Source organism: Cariama cristata, unplaced genomic scaffold (assembly GCF_000690535.1).
Source record: "Cariama cristata isolate BGI_N322 unplaced genomic scaffold, ASM69053v1 scaffold29073, whole genome shotgun sequence".
NCBI classification, from domain to species: domain Eukaryota; kingdom Metazoa; phylum Chordata; class Aves; order Cariamiformes; family Cariamidae; genus Cariama; species Cariama cristata.
Window position 1 is genome coordinate 12,102 of NW_009607104.1, and position 20,020 is coordinate 32,121.

At 38.3% G+C, this 20,020-nt stretch overlaps 1 protein-coding gene across 1 annotated transcript in view; it reads right to left on the minus strand.

Annotated features, from left to right (window-relative positions):
- Window positions 1-19,902, minus strand: part of LOC104158853 (solute carrier family 22 member 15-like) — a 23,074-nt gene extending 3,172 nt beyond the window's left edge. The window contains exons 1-9 of the mRNA XM_009696610.1: window positions 19,810-19,902; window positions 18,447-18,593; window positions 14,523-14,655; window positions 13,674-13,838; window positions 11,928-12,057; window positions 9,936-10,157; window positions 8,127-8,267; window positions 6,209-6,294; window positions 1,939-2,047 (exon numbers count right to left, since the gene is read on the minus strand). Of these exons, the coding sequence (XP_009694912.1) occupies window positions 1,939-2,047; window positions 6,209-6,294; window positions 8,127-8,267; window positions 9,936-10,157; window positions 11,928-12,057; window positions 13,674-13,838; window positions 14,523-14,655; window positions 18,447-18,593; window positions 19,810-19,902 (1,226 nt within the window). The remainder of the gene's footprint in view (window positions 1-1,938; window positions 2,048-6,208; window positions 6,295-8,126; window positions 8,268-9,935; window positions 10,158-11,927; window positions 12,058-13,673; window positions 13,839-14,522; window positions 14,656-18,446; window positions 18,594-19,809) is intronic.
- Window positions 19,903-20,020: the final 118 nt, after the last annotated feature.

Sequence of the window (20,020 nt, forward strand, 5' to 3'; positions counted from 1 at the left end):
CACTGCCTTTGAAGGGTACATGTCTGGTCGCACAGCATGCCTGAGCTCTGCTGCCAGAGCAATGCCAGGATCAGCACAAAGCTTTGCAAAGCCCACCAGATGGTGCTGACGGTTTGCTCTAAATTAAACACTCGCCCATCACTGCTTTTCTTCCATAAACTATAGTATTTGCAATTAAAGTAACAGAGAGATACCAAACATCTTTTTAAATGTATAAATTGTCACATGTGAGGAATTTTCATATGGTTTAACATAAGTTTATCATATTATTAAACACAGGTGGTCTAATAAAGTTGCTATTTTTTTTAATTGTCTTCATTCTTGCATTTTCTCCACTACCAGTCTTTATCTTTGACAAAGTTACTTTTTTGCCACAATATTAGTGCAGATTCTCAAATGAAGCAGCACTTAATCTTTTTTTAAAAATCTTCCTAATCACAAACACTTAGTTTCAAACACACAGAGACAGTACCCTTAATTCCTGCTAGATGTGAGCTGTCACACACTTGGCACTGAACGTCAATGGGACTTAGGAAGACTGTAACATGAAAACATAGTGAAACAAGCAAAAGCTGAGCAACTAAAATATTTTCAGATTTAATTCTCTTGATTCTCAACTCCAGAAAAGCAGAGGGGAAAGGAAAACAATGTCAAAACCCACCCCCTTTAAAAAACAAAACAAGAAACAAAAAAACCCCAGAGGCCTTAAAGAATACAAAAGTTTGGATGGGGAGAATGTAAACAAACCTCCACATTCAATTTCAGTCAGCATGCTTGGGACGTGCGTATTAAACCTAAACCTGTGCCAAGAATCACAAGCCCAGTATCTAGAAACAGTCAATCCACCTCCATCTTCACAAGTTTTATTGCAAAAACTGCATTCACAGTCTAGCTTTTACGCCTCCGTAACACATGATAATTTGTGAACCGCAAAAGAAAAAAAAAAGCCAATCCAAGGAGTCAACCACTTTTCCCCCTACCCCCCGCAAAGCCCTCAGGGTCCTGGACTCAGGTGATTTATGTCACCATCCTACCTACCTCTACAGCGCTACAGGACACACCTAGCAGGCGGGACGCTTTCCTACTCCACGTCAGCTTCCAAATTCCCTGCTCTCTTTAAAGAGGGCTCAATTTTTGCAGTAGTTTTGTAGTTTCTATTCTCAAGCAACTAGTGCAATATGACTTACATTCTGAACATGCACTTAGAGTACCATTCAGAACATCATGTGGAACCAAGATGGGGGTGAGAAGAACAAGACTGTGTGGTAGTATATTTTCCTATCTCAGGTTTGTATCTTGGGACAACAGGAGAGAGAGTAACCTCACAATGAGTTGGTAAGAACTAAGAAAAATAAACTAAGGTTTTAGCCCACTTGTTCATGAATTACATGGTGTAAAGAAAATTACTGTCACACAGAAACTATTAAAAAGGAGTCGCATTACAAATATTTAATTAAATAACAAAGATATGGAAAAGCACTTGTTTTTCAGCAGGCAAACAAATATAATCGTATAGCAGATATAAGTATACAGAAGGACTATAAATAGTCCTTACTGCATAGTCTATGATTAAGTTAGTATATGCTTCCATCATGTCATTATGTTTGGTTTTGCACCCTGTAATTTTACTCCCAAAAATCAATAGTAGAAATGAGAAATACGGCACCTAACACTGTGGTATAAGAAGCTGGTTTTCATATTTTTATTCTGGATTCAGACCGAGAAGAAGTTGCCACAAACAGCCCGGGAAAGTGCATTGGTGTGAAATGTGTGACTAACAGGAGAAGCCCTTTCAAGCCCCGGCAAGCTGCCTTAATTAAAGAACTCACATTGATATTTCAGGTAAAAATAATTACAGATAAATATTAAAGCACAGCAGCAATCATATCGCTGTGCGTGAAAAGTATTTTCATTTACCCAGAAGCTCTGTTAAATTACCTCAGTACTGTTGGGTATAGTTCAGATGTATAAATATACACAATGTTGAAAGCGGCGCTGACCATCATTTTTCCACACAAAGCTAACAAAGTGGGATTAAGGAGCAGACCTTTCAGGGAAGAAAAAACAAGATGTAAGCATAGTCTGTTTTCTTACTGTTTTTCTTATTGTCTTACACAATGTTGAAAATATCCAGTCCTCTAAGAGTCACACAAAAACAAAGTTTCATCCATACATTTTTCAACCACAAAAGCAGTATCGCAGTTCTTCCCAATCATTTTAAGAGCTACCACAAGAACGGATACATAAAACTATATTTAGGACCAAGAAAACCTGACCTGTTTTGGGGGGAAAGTATGAAACTATCACAGCTCTAAACAGAAGGACTAACGCTTCCAGCTCTGCAGTCAGAATACCTTACCAGGTAACTGCGTCTTTTGACAAGCACAAACAGACAACGTAGCCTCCTTGACTAGTTTATTAGATTAAAACCATAAAACTTGATTCACCTTGACAGTTGATTTGCTCCCCAAGGACATCCTGTTGGGACTTAAAATGCAACAGCTTTGTAACTGGAAAGAACAAATGCTAATGCAGCCCAGTTTACTAATAGACAGAGTTTAGTTGGCTAAACTTAAGTGCGCATCTTTTAAAGTCCAAAAGAAACACGGCTTTTATTACCCTGATTTTGGTGATGGTTATGTTTGCACCATGCATTTGAATAAAAAGATAATTTAATGGTTTTTTTAAAGCATGAAAAAAGAACGAATGCTCTGATTAGCTTTCTTTCAGATTCTCTTCCTCAGCACCGAGTTCAGCATGTTTCTGTTTGGATCAAATGATGTTGTTTAAGTAATGGGAAAGTCTGATTGCTTCTCAATTGCTCTTAATTTTGCCCTTGAATATTTTCAGTTCTATTCATCTGACCTAGTCAGATTCTATTTCAACTGAAGCAGGAATTCATTTGTACGTAAACTGAAATCCAGAAACTTGATTTCATTTCTTTCAGCGTGATGCACTTTTGCAGTTTTTTCTGTAATTCATGGAAAACATGCACCATTTTCATCCAAGTTCTCCTTTTGCTCAGTAAGACCTGGAATACTACATAGTTGCCTGAGGGAAAGGTGTGAACCTGGTCCTCAGAGCCCTGCTGGGTGCAGGCAGAAAGCTGAGACATCCCTTTTCTTCCACCAACCAAACACAAAGTGATGAAGAAGAGATTTGTAATTCTCAAATGCGTTTTAAAGCTTGCTGCTTCTCTCCCAGGGAGATTTAAATTGAGCACTGCATATCCATGTATGAGAAATGTAGCATTAGTGCACTTGGGAAGTTTTGGTCTTACTATGAAAAGGGAAGAAAGTCTGTCTAGACAGAGAAATTAGCACTCAGAAGCTCAGGAGTGAATTTAAAGTGCACTATTTTCTCGAGGTTCCCTCCCTCAAGGGAGGCTGAAGGCTGGTCACGTGGCGAATTATTGAGGGATTAGAAGCACATTGGAAGTTCACTACACATCAGCTTCCTTGGGTAAGTAAGCCCAGACATAGTCATTATATTTTCCTCGGAGTCTTGGAACATGTTTTTAGCAATTCTTGCAGAACAGTCCATTATTTTCTTTACATCTATAAAATGTAACACATTAAAAACAGGAATGCACTTTCTCCTATGGTGATTCTGGTGACCATTTATAGGTCATTCGCTAGGTCCAGCCAAGCATGTCCCTGCAGCATCTTTAACACTTCTAGTATGTCTTGTCTGACACCCTTTCACCTGAACCTCCAGCAGCAGCAGTAGGCACACAGTTCTGCCTGGAACAGTACAATCACAGCAACTGTTTCCAACTTGGGTAAAAGGCAAAGTTCTAAATTCTTATTAAATTCAGATATTTATCGATAAGGGATAATCTTCCATTAATTAATCTTTGGAATATAGAGAAGTAAAACGGGGGAAAATGGTAACAAATAGTGCTGACGTTTAAGATCATTTAGAACAGGAGTTACTCTGTGATTAAGTTTCGATGCCATCAACGCCATTAGTAGTCTCATTTGCAGTGCCGTTATGTAGATTCACCCTCTAGCTGTCATGTTGATGAAAGTAGCAGTACTTCTGAAACTAAAGGAGTCTTTAAATTTACTTCAGAAAAAATACCCACCAAGAAAGGGTAGTTCTCAACACAGAAGGAAATACCCAACATTAACAAATGCTGAGACAAAACTGATTTAAAGAAAAGCAAATTTTCTTTCCTTCTTCAGTGGAAACCGTATCGATGAAAGTCACAAAAAGCTATTATGTGCTCGGCACAAGCAGATAAATCTAAATCAAAGTTAAAATCTAGCTATGCCTAGACTAGAAGTCTCCTTTGCTTGCTATAGTATAAAGCAGACACAAAATGCAGAAGACGTCTTCGTGCTTTTCAGCAGCTTTTGAAAGAAAATAATATTACAGCTCCATTCCCCCTCTCCCTCACCATCTTCCAATCTGATACTCGCACAAATTCATCGATGAGTTCTAAGTGATAAGGAAAGAGGGAGCTGAGGGATATACCAGTTTTTATTTAACCTTAGAGAGATTTTTAGTCTCAAATTCAGCATACATCTTTAATAATGGAACTGTTCTTGGCTTATTCCACAGGAGAAATTACTTGGATCAGATTATCATTCACAAGTTAGCAGTTATTCAGAAATCGAATGAAGGTTACAGACACAAGAGGCAAATGCCCAATATCTCATTAAAATCTTAAACCCCTTGTAATAATAAAGTCAAGGATCTTATCAATCACTGAGGAGAATGCAGGCTTAGACAAACATAGGAAGTGTTCTCCTTAGTAATAGGAAGGTCAGATTAGAGATGCAACAATCCTCATTTCATTCAAAGTGACTCATCTTCATCATGGTTGGACCTGAATTTCTTTCTGCTTAACCAACACAGATTACGCTGGGCCAAGAACCAGCTTTACTCTTATCACAGTGGAAAGAAAGACATTTTAATGGGGTTAAAGTCAAGCCAACTGAAAAAGGCAGAAGATTTCCTGAAATTTAGCAACTCTTCAGGAATTATTACCCTATCCTGATTCGTCACTACTGCTTTTCTTTCATTTTGTTTTAAAATATATGAAGTGAAGCATGAAGAGAACACTTGTTGGAACAAAGGAAGAAACTGTCTCAATAAAAGGAGCAACAAAACATCTGAGGACTTGAATTAACACAAGCATGGCAAATAGGATTATGGGATATTTTATCTCTGTCTTTTTCTTCCCAAGACTTTTCTGAGATCGATTTGAAATGGATGCCAGACAGCATTTATAACTGTCAAGGATGAACGCAACCTATAGAAGGCTACCTTGTAATCACATCACTGGTGCTCCTCAGTCAAAACACCGTTAAGGCATTTCTACTGAAGCAATATTAAGAAAGATACAAGTAGAGAGAAGCCACTTTATTTGCTAGTGTCATATAGACATAAGTTTTCAGTAGCTAAAATAAATATTAGTATAGAAAAACTGTACTTGAAATGGAAAGAAAAGTGAAAATACAAACCCAAACATACATGAACATCACTGGCAACTTAGAAAAAACACATCTTTTGAGATGAGAAATATACTTGATGATACTCCACTGCTACCATGAACTGCCCGCACAACTGCATTGTGTAGTGACACACAGCATGAGATTGAGAAAGACAGCAAGCTTCTTGCCATCCCGATGGCTTCCATATTGCAATTCTGACTTCCATTTTTAATTTTCAAGTACAAATTTTTTTTTTTTAAAGTTTTTTAGTGGTTTGGGTTTTTTAATGGTGAATGAAGCTTCTAATTCAGGAAAGCCTCAGTTGCTACTTCTATAAATATTACATGCCACCAAAACAAATGCAAAATTAAGCTTGGCATCTCACACTGTCACGATCCAGTCAAACTAACATTGTACTGCACTGTAGTCTGGCTATTAAATCCAGCATTTTAAGGAAAACTGCTTAATAGTGATAAATGAATGCAGTGTGTGTATCTGAGACAGCATGTGACAGTTTGGTCTAGCCTTCAAAGAGCCAAGGGCTTGCAGTCAGAATGTAGTCAATTAACAGGGTCAAATTATGCCTGCAAGAAGTTAAAAGCAATATAGACAAGACCCTGGCTCCCTGACCAGCCCCAGAAAAAGAGAGGTAGAAACAGATAGGGCTTTAGGCCCTGATACACTGGGTCACAAAATACTCATTAAGGTGTTTTGTCAGCTTTTATCCAAATTAACAAACATCATCTTTAGCAGCAGTACATACTTACCAGCATTTGTTGGTAAAAACATGGTAAATATACAGGCAAATCCTGCAAATATCAGAAAACACGTCATAGTTTTACGTCTTCCAGACCTAGATGGAAAAGAGCACTCAGATAAAGATGGAAACAAAGTCCTTCAGTAGTTTTTGAATTAATCTGCAAAAATACCAACTGAAGTACACAGCAGCATTATTAACATCTATAAATCTACTGTACCTTGCCAAGTGCATCAAATCTTGCATTATTTCCCTAGTTCTGTGTACTCAAGTCCTCCCACAAGAGCTCTCCTATTTCTAGCCAAGCTAGATTTCTAAGCTATTGAATTTGTAAGCCTTGAGAAGAACCCATCTACTTCAGCAACAAGAACTCACAGACTTTTTTCTTCTCCGTACTGAGCAAGGCAAAGGGTATTACAGTGCATACATACAAAGATCAAATTAATATTGGTCAAGAAAATGTAATTCTAATGCTTCCTAATCTATCTTTCTCTTTTACAACTTTGCATAAATATATGCAGTTATGACATACAGTAAAACTATTTTGTAGGCTTTTCTGTCTAAGAGTATGCACAGGGAAATAAGCAAAAGCTATTTCTACTGTGTAGTGTTTTATAGTATGCACACGGAAATAATCAAAAGCTATTTCTACTGTGTAGTGTTTTAAATTAAAAGAGAAGACAACAGGATAAAAAAAAATCACCAGCTGATCTCCACATCTGCCATACTTAAATATTTTGTAGTTATTTGCAAAGGACCACAAATAAAGATATTCTTAATAATAGGTTGCAGCCATGTAGAAATACCATACATGCTTGTTACTTCATGAATTCTCACAGCTATTTCTAACTACTATCTGATACTAGTAGAACTACAGTTTACATACAATAAACAAACAATACTCGCTTTTAAAATCTTCTAATTATTTTTGCAACAAAAAAAGCTATACTTTAAGGATACCGCTCACTAAAACTGAAAACACAGCAGCTGAGTTGCCACGTTCTGTTTTGCATTAGGCGCCTAAAACTACACATATCTTTACTTCAGGAAACCAAAAGCTGGAAATTTACAGTTTGACAAATTACCATGGGGGGGGGGGAGGAGGAGGAAAATGTAGAAAAGGACTCATGCAGTTTGTGGTTTAAATGCATGTCCTTGACTCAGGCTTCCTAGGCTTGAGGTGAAGGTTGGCTGGTTGTTTTGGTTTTTAGCTTGACCGAGCTGACAGCGTTTTACTCCCTAAAAAACCCAAAAGGTGACATCCTCACCTGACTGAAGAAAATGGGATTTTTGCCATTGACTCCAGTGAGATCAAAGTATCACTACAAAGATACTGAAACTGAAGGTTACATGAAACCCCAAGTAGCTCTGGGTTGCCAGACTGTTTGGCCTTTGGAACTAAGTACCTACATAAATGATGGCCTCCAAATACACTGAAAAGTATGAAAATACAGGGACATCAATCATTCATGCCTTAGCGAACACTGAACGGCTCTTACGTCAAAGCTCTCTTTGAAAAGTTTAAGTAAAAATGAACAATGCTGAAAACAGCTTTGAACTGCAGTTGGCAGGCATTACAAAAACAAGTCATTCCAAATAAAATAGGCAAGACATATATATAAGCTATAGATACTTAAATAACTAGGCTACTCATTTTTTCCATAAAAACAAACTTTTTTTATTAACATTAATAATTGAAAAGTTCATCATGAGTAATTCAAAAAATGAACAAAACTAAAAAAGAGAAAAGGTAGAAAATCAGAGTCCCATTTCTGTATCAACTGCAGAAACCCCTGCAGCAGAAGGAATCCCCAAAGAATTAATACTGTTTAGAAAAAACAGTGAAGTATCTTACTGATAAAAATGTTCATATTTTGCTAAGCTATCTACAAATACATGCAGGAAACTAGGAAATAAGTTTTTCTTACCAGGATTTCTCAATAAAAAACATGCAGAGAGGAAATGCTGGAACTTCTACAAGACCAGAAAGAGCCACATTTAAATACAGATTTCCTCTTAATTCACCAGCATTTAAAGTTAGTCCATAGTACACAAAACTGCAGACGTACCTGAAAATGACCATAAAAGTTGTATTACTAACAAACCTAGTCTTTAAGGCTAAGAAACTATTTAAAAGGTAATTTATGCTGAGTTATAGATTAGCTACATTGAGTTACATGCTAGGAAGAGAACTCTTAGTTCCCCTCAGAATGGATACAAGGCAAAGAGGATAGTTCCTATTTAATTAAACAAAGTAACCTCTTGAAAAAAACCAAGCGCTTATATATTTGCACAGAATAATTTTCAGAATTTTTTATCAGCTTGGTTTTTTTCCTAGGTTATTTAGCAAATCTAAAAAGCTTAACTGTAAGCAGCTGATGCTTAACTGTTGCAAAGCAGTCTTTTGAAAGAAAATTATATGTACATCCATTGCTTAGCACTGAGTGTCTTCCCCAACCCTATGGAAAGCTTCCCCAACAAACCTACTACCACTTTCCTTGGAAAGGACTAAGCCCCCACATCCCTGCCCAACAAAAAACAAGACTGGGTTGGAAAGACCACCAGATATTACACAGACATTTTGCCTATTTCCTAGTCGCTCGCTTACTGTCCAAGCGATGTAGAAAAGGAAAGGCAAGTTTTGCCTGATAGAGGGAGAAGGCTGTCAGTCACAGCTGAGGCTGGTACTAAAGGCTCCTGAGCAACAGCACAAGGAGCTGGGTGAGAACCGCTGTGACAGCACTCCAACAGCTCCGTGCACTGTACCTTACAGTCTGAGAGACAGTGCTGTGACCTCTTCTTCCAGAAGGTAAGAATGCTTTTGTGTGATTTCTCATCACCGTAAATTACTTATATTTACCTACCACCAACTTAAGAGTCTAAGATGCTTCTGGAGAGGTCCCGCTCAGCAAAGATGTTCCTGTCGCTTCTTCCACGTCCTGCACGTCTCTGCTTACCCCACACAAACTACTGATTTTTCTCATCTACATCCTGACAACGGTCTCAAACGACATTGAACTTTAAAGGGAAAACTTGTTCTGGCATTTTGGAAAAGAACTGTTCCTCCAACAGATTTTAGCTCAAGCCAATTTTCAACAGCTGCTGCTGTAACAACCAACCCAACACCCTTCCCACCTCAGGAGTTCCCTCTGCACCGCCATTAATTGGTAATATATTATGTTACATCCTCTTGCACTTCCGGGTGATTGCTTTTCTCCAAGTTGTACCACTTTTCAAAACAGCACCTAATACAAATTTATTTTATCTTGTATCTAAAATACAAATCTGTATTTTATCTTGCCCACCGTTTTCCTCCACTAAACCTATGTAACATGCTTTTGGGCTCTCAACGCTTATTCTTACTCCAGATCTCTACTGTTGTCTAACCCATGTAGTCTGTTTCTTCTTAAGACAGGTTGAAATACACATTCCTCTCAATAATTTCTGCTTCAGTTTCTCATTTCACTGAATATAAATTATTATGCTCTCACCAGATTATTTCTTAGTAGGTTTTGAAGCAGTTTCTAAGTAACACACTGAAAATAAAATGCAACAGCAATAATAAAGAAGCATCAACTTCACAATGCATCATTTTAGATTATTATTGTCTGCCATCAACTGACAAATTTACAATTCAGTTTTTGAGGACAGAATTTTTAAAAGGAAAGAATGAAAATTTTAACCGTTTCCTCATGTCTGACTCATTCACAGCATTTCCGTATCTTGTTATTACATACCAGAGGTACATCAGTACGATGGTCCGCCACCGAAGGACTGGGTGTTTTACTAAGTTTAGGATACCAGGTGCCGATTCATCCTTTCTGAAAGTTCCTGCACTTGGTTTTAATGTTAGATTTAATCTCTCTTTTCCATTACAAAGGGCAATATATTGCAACACATCCTCAGCTTCTGCTGTTTTCCCTTGGGAGTACAGCCATCGTGGTGATTCTGGGAGTGTACTAGCAGGAAAGAACAGAAAAATCAATGATGCCAAGTTCATTCCTATGAACATAGCACTAAAGTCAATCTTTCCATTTTGCAAATCAATACTTAAAAAAGTACCAATACAAAATTCTGAGAAAAACATTCTATTTGCACTGTTCTGCATATTAAATTCCACATACTTTGATAATAATAGTTAACCTTACAGAAGAATTGTTGGAGATGCTTGACAAAGCACTCAGTTGTGTTAGAGGAGTTTAAATCTAAATCCTGACCTCTGCTGAACTGAATTCTCAGGAAAAGCTACACTAGCATTATCCAGGAAGTAACTCAAATCCCAATTATCTGAACAGCCCATCCAAAACTTTGTTTTCACAAAGTTTATTTCAAGCTTCTCCATTATGGGAAGGGCTCTGAGTTGGAGCAGAGAGAAGCAGAAAGAAACCTTACTGGGGAATTACTTCTCAGGCTCCACTACCAGCTCATTGCTGCTCACAATCTCTTATTCCCAAGTATCATCAGGATATCCTTGCTTACCACAACTTCAGTTCATGATTCCTTTTTTTTCAGGTTGTAGAGTGTGCTGCTGCTTTTATATGAGCCATAAAATAAAGAATGGAATATTTTTAACTCAACTTTTTTTTTCTCTGAACTTCTCTTTTTCTCTCTAACAGAGATATACATCCTACAACCAAACTAAACTTTCATTACTTCAGATGATCGCAGTATTTTTAGTATTTGGGCGAAGTAATTTTATTTCCATCAGAAACAGAACACCATAGAGAAAAATATATTATGCAGAACTTTTTTCCTCAGCCTAGAGGCTTTGTTTTCCTTGACTACAGGAATGAGTTAGGTGGGTTTTTTTGGTGTATTCTTTAACAGAACTTATTTCAAGAGCAAATCTATCTAAAAAATAATTGAAATTTAAAAAAAAAATTGAAATTTACAAAAAATAATTGAAAAGAATCAGAAGAGGGTTTTTTGTCTATGCTGTATGCTAGACATTCCATGTATTCATGTGTACACAACCTACTACACTAATTCTTCTATTTCTTCTACAGCTTTAATTAGTGATCAGAAGCACACAAGATGTATTACTTGATGTGTTAAAACAATATTTTGTAAGAACACAGGCCAGACAAAGCCAGCACTTTTAATTCCTTAAATACTGATGCATTTCATAATCATTTTTGTGATAGGTCAATGTAGGAATTCTAAATAGGAGCACCCAAGCACAACAGTGCCAGGAACAGACACAAGGGACCTCAAAAGCAAGCAGATACATAGCATATCACACTAAAAAGGCAATTCTAAGCGCTCTCACTTATTTTCCTTTGCATGCATGTGTCTCACGAAAAGCAACTCTAAAACCCCTCTAGGATCACTTCCAAACCTTCTCAAGCGCTGAAGCCCTTCCTTGGCAGAAGGCAGTGTTCCTGGCTCACGCTCCAGCTCGCAGGCTCTGGCAGGCCTTCCCTTCCCCAAGCAGATTTGTAATCCAGCTTTATTGGACAGCTGGCACACAGCTGCGCTTTGCAATGCTGGCCACCACAACTGTAACAGCATGCAGAAACACAAGCTTGTCTTCTGCATAACCCTGACCTTCTGCTTCATTTAAAACTGCTTCTTCCTTCACAACGGGGTTTTTCTCTTGCTTAGTTCACAAAATTATACAGAAAAATGTCATCCTTGTTTATACACTCTCTTGAATGATGACAAGAAAAAGTAACTGTTAAACTGCTGCATATTTTTTCTTATCATTACAATGCACGTGAACCACTTACAAAGAAAGAAGGAGGAAGATGACTCCTGGAGTATTTGATACCAAGGCAAGGTAGCGCCATTCTCTTACATAGTAACCCAGTAAAGCATAAACAGCAATACCAACTGCAAATGTCAAATTAGTTAACGAACCTGAAGAGACAAGAGCAAAACAGTGACTACAGAAACCATTGGCAAAAGAAAATCAAAATTTCTTAAGCAAAAGCCTGAAATTCATAGCCCATGATATACCTAAATAAAATACTAATTTTATGAGTTATCTTTACAGCACTTGTGAACTAGCTGGCTTAAGTATATTACAGAATCCCAATGAAGAATAGCTTTGTATAATGTATAGGGGGAGGGGGGTTTCCCCCCTTTTTAAAAAGAAAGAGTGGTACATAGGAGAGAGCAAGAAATGAACAGGAATCTACAGACTAAAGAGAAAACCTGAAGACAGGAAGGGAAAGTGTTGAGCACAAGTGATTCATTTAGGTCTATAAAGGTAATCTTGAATAGAGGTGGCAGGCTGGAACAGAAATTGGAAGTAAATATAAGGACAGAGTTCAGTGCAAGCTGCAAACCAGAAGTTTATTACAGCAGGCTTCTGATGAACAAGCATAAAAGTGATAAAAATCTGGGGTCAACTTGAACTCCAAAAGCCTAACAACAGACCCTCTGCAGACTAACACCAGAGACCGTGTACTAACCCAGAGACTCTCAGCTATCACCCACAAAGCCTAGCTCACAGCCAACACTAGGAGAGCTTCTTTAACACTGCTGGGCTGCATCCAGCAGCTCCCTCTCCTTCAGCCCCTGATCAGTTGTTCAGCACCTCTTTCTCAACAGCTGAGCAGAACTAGAATAAAGCACCTAGAGCAAGAAGCAGCAGAAACGAACGGACTGTCTCTTTGGTCCACCAGGAGGCTGGCCCTGCAGGGAGAAAGGCTGGGAAGAACAGAGATAACAGGGCAAGGGGCAGGAGGGGTGGGAGAGAGAGAGGGTGTGAGTCAAAAAAGCAACCCCAAGAGAAAAAAAAAAATTCAGTACTTTAAGTGGAAAGCTGTAACTAAACCACAACTGTCTCATACATCCCCAGGAGTCCACATAAGAAATAAGAAAAATAGTAGAACAAGGTAACCAAGTAAACGAGAGAGAGAAATACACTTACAGCCACAGCAAGTAAGCATTTGGACCAAGTTTTTCCCCATGTTGTACTAGCCAAAAACACGTTACAGTCTGAGCTCGTCCAGCTTTACAACACTCTGATGTGCAAGTGTTAAACTTATTAAGTCTTGGCGGTGGCATATGTAAAACGACATTTAAAAATACTGGATGGTCAGCACATTCAGCAGTGGAAAACACACTATCCAGGCACTAAGTCATTTTGTGGTGCAGGGAAACTTCAAAGAACACTTTCAAGAATACATTCCCAAGATACCATACAGCATCATTCATAAGTTGGCAGGATCTGCTAAAATTTTTTTAATTTTTTTTTTTTTTTAAATGTAATGCAGTGTACAAATTGAGACATTTTAGGAATCAATGTACCAATTTTAAAACCTCACTTTTGCTATTTATCAAACTCAATCCCACCTTCCTTATTCAGGGACCCTTCTCACAGAAATTAGAACCTGGATGAATCGCATCACACTTACTTGACTTACGCTACAAACTGACTTTACTCGGTACAAACGTAAAATGTAAGGTATTGATAGTCAGAACAATATGTGGCACAGCAATAATGGTTAAATATTCCCAAATCCCACCTGTAAATGACCAAAATGATTTTCCTACATATTCCTGTGTTAGGACAAAAGACACAAGAGCCATTCCACCATTCACAATTCCAACAAAAAAACGTGAAACTGCAAATATGTCATAATTCGGAGCTAATGCTGTGACATACCCAAAAATGACATCAAAAATTAGACCTGTAGAGAGAGAATAAAGTGTAATTAGTACTTATGCTACACATTAAGTAGCATGAACTCTCGAACTCAGAAGAAAGGCAGGGACCACAGTTGGTTACTGACTGTAATGAGTCATCTATAGCACTCTTGTCTCCAATCTCTTGCTTTTGGCTTTCTGAAATCACACCATATAAAAATTACAATAACTTTCAAGTCACACACTTGAGGTCTGCAATACCAAAGATGATGTCCCGTAAGACAATGTTATCACTAAACAAAAAGATCTTTTTGGCTGCAAACACAGCTGGAAAACAAAACACCAGGACATTAGTAACCCACTCTAAAAATGTTTAGGTAAATCATTCTCCCCCACCCCCTCCAAGAAAGAGAGAATTATTTTTACTGTGAACAATATGGTTAGGCAACATGAGGAATACTGTGTTCCAACAGTGACAGTCATAGCAAAACCAGGTTATTTTTCATCTCCCATTGATATTCTAGTGACTGCTATGCTGATCAGCACATTCGTACCAATTTCAGTGCTGCCCTACTCCGAGTGAAATGCTTATACAGATCATTGACTCCATAGCATTGACAAAGCAGGTGACCCACGGGCAACCTCTGCGTAGGGGGCGCACGGGCAGAAAAGAAACAGATGATGTTATCCATGTAGAATGCTTAACAAAAACCTTTTAACAACCTTACCTGAGATATACACAGGTTTCCTGCCCAGTTTATCTGACAAAGGGCCGAATGTGATATTTCCAATAAGCAATCCAGCAAAAAATAGGGATGATGCAAGGCTGACTTTGTAGGCTTCTTGTTCAATTAGGTACCACTGTTAAAAAAAAAATCTCTTCATTGTTAAAAGTACTAACACCAAGTTGCTGCCTTCCTCAAAAAATAATAAAAATCTATCAAAATTCTTCTCTTGCCATTTCCCACTTCTTGCTTTACATCCAATTAAAATTTTGTTAAAAGTTTGATAGGTAAGCTAACAGTAGTTATATTTTTTCCTCCCTAGCAGACTCTCACATCTCTCTCTACTTTCTCTCCCCTCAAAAATTTCATTCATTATAAGCTTTCAATTTGCAAAGTATAATTAGTTGCACCCTAACTCCCAAGATTTGGCAAGGCAACTTATCTTATTAAAACAAGGAAAGCCTGAATTGTTAACAGCTTAGCCATTTCAACATTGAACAAGTTTTGCTATTTCAATGAATAGGTAATAAAATGAACAGGTAATAAAAATTATTCACTAACAAGAATAACACATGTTCACTATTGCTGTACTTAAGAGAGTTCCTAACGTGCAGCTATGCTTCCTGAACCACGAGTAATCCCTGGTGCCCTTCCTCATCATACACATGTTGAAGAGAAGCAGGAAGGGATTATGGAAAGATGATTCTGTTTTAGAAAAACTCTAAGAACTACTTAGTGACTACTCATTGATATTTTACTATCTTATTGTGCACATGCACTTGGAATCAACCAAAAGTTAGAAACAAATGATGGGTTTCTTTACAACAAACAATGGGTACTTTCTACCTCATCCAAAAGCCAAACTGAGGCAGCATAATCAGAAGTTGTCAGAAAAGAAGAAAATGAACTGACAGTGGGTTGAAATCGGAAGGAAACTTAGACTACTTCCTGACAGGGCAAGGCACACAGACAGCTTGTGCTGCCCCTCTGCTACAAACAAGGAGAATCACTCACAGAAATGCACTGTTGATATTACAAACATTGCTGACATCATGAACTTGGGAAAGAATGGCAATCAGAAAATCCTAAGTAATTTTCCAGGAAAAGAATTTAACTAATTCAATGCAAAACTTTACCCAAAGAAATATTTAATCATTATTTGAGTACTTCAAAAAGTTCCCAGTGTATTAACTGGAAAATTTACTTTCAAAAAAGTAGATGAGTGTCATGCTGACTTTTTAAACGGTATGTACAGTATGTCCTTTGGGGAAAGGAAGAAGGATCTGAACGCTGTCTGCTTATTTTAAGAAGTAGAAGGTTTCAAAAAAAAAAAAAAAATAGGACCTCAGCCCTGAAGGGTCTGCCTTAAATTAATACAGATCCCCAAAGAACATTAGGAATTTACTGAAACTTGTAATTACAGCAATCTCAAGAAACATATGCTTTTACTCAATCAGAATTCAGATAGTAGCAAAGCACAGAGAAGGCATGGCTCCATCCACCCAGTAACCCACCAGTTCCCTGTGCTCTACACACCCAGCAGCCTGCAAGACACAGGTTGCGGGAGCAGGACAAGATTTAAAGCGTTCACAGGATGCCTTCTTTGGTCCTGTGTACTCAGTGTTCCAGCACTCCAGAGCTTTGCGGGACTTTGCGATACCCTGGGAAGGCAAAACTCCTGCACAGCACCATTTGCAGCTGGCTTCTACTATACCCTGCTATGTAGCAGATTCTACCCTATCACACTGGATAAAGATGTAGCCCCGAAACTTATGGTTTCTTAACTTACTGAGGAGACTTCAACAATGAAATGTTCCTGGGCATGAATCCTCAGGAAACTTCAAGTATAAAAATAACACGGCTTGTGCTCTCCAAGGCACAGAGCACTGCTGGCATAAGTCCTTCCCCTCCATGCTAGCGCTCCACAGCATACAAATTTCAAACTCGCAGTTCTCATCTGCAGAGTGTTTCAGGCCGATACAAGAGACAAAACAACTTTATGCTCCTGGATATGGTTGTAAAAATCAACTTCTCAAAGGTAAAGGACCATTTCTACATCAAATAAGACATTCCTGAACTCACCTTCCTAAGCATCATCACTTCTTAAAGCAGGGGACTGAGTTGATGCCAGACCAAGAAGCAATTCCAGCAACTGTATTTTCCACGAACCAAGTCTGAGCTATTATTGACAAAGCCTTAGTTATGCAAAGATTAGTTACAATGGTTAGTTCTTGAAGCAGAACTGAAGAGCTGCTCTGGAGTTTTGTTGAGCTCCAGAGCAGAACACTGCCCCTGGCAAACCAGAACGGAACTGAAAATATTTACAGTTTAAGCTCCATCACCAAAATAAAGGAAATAAACCTTACTAAAGCAGCTTCCTCTCTCAGGACAGAACAAAAGAAAAGATTGCTTTTGCAAACTGTTACTTGTGCTGCTTAGAGCATCACTGGAAGATGCTCATATTTTACCAAGTCTGGTATAATAATCTGTGAAGAACATAACTTTTAAAAGAATGTGTCTATCTACTTTATTTGCACAAAAGGAACTTGTTAAGTATTTGTCAAAATTAACTGTAACTTGCCAACAAAAACATTGCCAAATTTGCTATCATCAAAACAGATATCCTCTCAGCTCTTTAAATCCACATGGCAGTTTGACTTAGTTACTAGACCGCTACCATACAGCAAAACGTTGGCCAGCATCTAAAGATTCCATGACAAGACTATTAATAATATAATTTAAAAACACTTACAACAAAGTTACTGAAATGAATGGGAACATAAATTTGTTTTGATGAATCTTGAGAATTAGTATGTATTTTGGAAATAGGGACATTGACTTCTACATTTAAAAACGCAGTATTAATTAAAATTTGCTGATTTCTGATTCTAAACTAAGTGCCACCCCATATCAACGCATCCTGCTGAGAGTCTGAAACTGAAAGGTGATCTTGGAAAACAGGCTAATCAAAAAAATCTGTTTCTGACAGAGGATATGATCCAATATTGCATCATTCCTTCTTATGTCTAGTCACTACACTTTTCCAAGATAAACATTACAGTCACATTTGGGATAATGGGAAGGAAGTAAAATTTTGGCACCAGCTACACCAAGTGCTAACCTGTCTCATACAAGTTTACTGACAACCGCTCCAAGAATTCAATCAGCAGAACTCTGACAGTTCATGCTACAAGCCAAGCCACCCACACAACCTTTTTTTGGCACTGGCAGTGATGTTTAGGTCACTCATGCTTGCCTGAGTGATTATAGCCCAGGGACTAGCAAAAACCAAATGCAGCCTCTTCTATGGAATTCATTCCTCATGGATGAAGGGTCCAGCTCCTGTCCCACTCAGCAAACTTCCATCTGTTCCATCTCCCACTCTCACCACACATTAAAATACCCAGACATGCGGTGCATGAGTTTCATTTTCATACTAGTTTTAATCCTCAAGATCTATCTTCTGTGAGAAACTAATGCAACTCATGGTAAAGTTTACGTGCACAGCAGATTGTGCAGATCTGACAAATTGAACCTTTTCTTTGTAGAAAACAGACATCAGGAGGAGCTCATCCTAAAGTCCAGAGTTACAAACTAGCTAAATGATCATTCTTCATTAGTAATGACTTTCTAAAACATCTGAAGGTAAAGAAAACTGAAAACAAAATAAATAAGATAAAGTTTAACCTAAATTAATAAGTATTAGATTTACGCTAGGAAAGCTAAACTAATAATTTAGTGATATACTTTGAGATTTTAAAATAATGATAAAATGAAAGAGCCAGATAGGTGGGTTCCAATAATTTTTAATAGCACAAGCAAAACATTACACTAAGCCCTGCTCAGCTTTTACAAGCGCCACGTCCTGCACTAGTGGCAGAAATCCCAAGAAGAGAAGAAATGCTTAGGCACGACAGAAGTACTTGCCTCAGTTACTATGGATGTGAAGTTGTCCGCAAAATGGATATGCTTGGCAAGGTCAGCTCCGCTCACCAGAATTCCTCCTTGGTCTATATGATACTCAGGCACAGCTCCCACAAGCACAATAAGCATCGATTGACAAGCCACGTATACCTTAAAATGAGACACAATCGTTTCCACTTAACAATCCCAAGGAGATCTGATGGAATACTGTAAGCTTTTCATTAATCTAACAGTTAACAATTTCCCTCTACCCAGCATTACAAACAGAAGGCAGTCAGTCTACTGTGTTTAAATCCCCAGATGTGATCATTGAGGCACCTGGGAGCAGTGGGTACCACTCCAGAGATACTGGTGCACGTTCAGTGAAAGCTTCATCTTGATGTTCTCCTTCCTGTTGCAAAGCCGTTCAGTTTGTTCTTGCAGTTTTGTAGGCAGGCACGGGAAAGGAAGATATTAAGAACTTTATCATCATTTCATAGCAGAGATCTAACACTTAGACCATATTATCGTAAAAAGAAATTTTACTTACTATACTTCAAGAATACAACCTGTACTGACAAGTCAAAAAAAAAAGTCTAAGATTATGTTTATAAAAGACTCTGCTAGTTCTTTCCATTGCAGAGACTGAAACCTTAACCTGGTCAGTAGCAGAACTAGAAAGTGCAGGAATAAAAGAGATTTTCATAAAGAAATCCTTATGAGTATCTATTCATCAATATAGGCTTCAAGATGTTTTGAATGTCCTCTGGGCTTTGCATGTGATTTTATTTTCCTAACTTAAAACATTATCCTTAAGCATATCCACATATTAGTGATTTTCAGCACATTACCATTGATGGAAAAGTTTTGAATCTAGAATGGCTCACTTCATTGGGGCACAAGTCTTTGGGTGGTGCATTCGGTTGGACATTGTTTTAATGCGCCATTTTATCCTGTGCTTACCTGGGATGTTCTTGCAGAAACAACCTATAAACAAAACCCTGCAATCAGCACTACCTCCCTCCCTCACAGCAGTGCTTTAATTCAAAATGCACAACTGCACTAACAGGAGGAAGCTTGTTATGAAAAAATTAAGCGAGTGAAACAGATAAATGTTTGCATGCGGGGGTGTGGACACTACTGAAAGACAGCACCCTGTGCAAGAGGGTTTTTTTTAAAAAAAATTAAACCACCAATAAAAACAGTTGCTGTGGTTAGACTCCACTTCCTTCCACTCGGCAGAAGCTTAAAAGAGACTCTTAAAATGTGAAGAAATTAAAAAGAACAGAAGTAAGGAAGACAGATCATAAACTTTGAAAAGTTAAGCAAGTAAGACAGCACCGAGGCGAGGAAGAGGTTTGAAAACCAACTTGCAAAAGGCACAAACCCCACCAAATCCTTTTCGAAAGGCCCGTGAAACTGAGCGGCGGTCTGAGAGGATGTTTGCCACAGAAATGCGAGGGGAGGGTTTCTTTGGCATTCTCCGCAAGAGTTACTACCTAGAGCACCAACACAGCACAGGGACAAGGCGCTGGGGCCAGGACCGGCGCCCAGGGGCGGAGGAGCCCCTGGCCCCCCCACCGGCCGGGAGCCCGGGG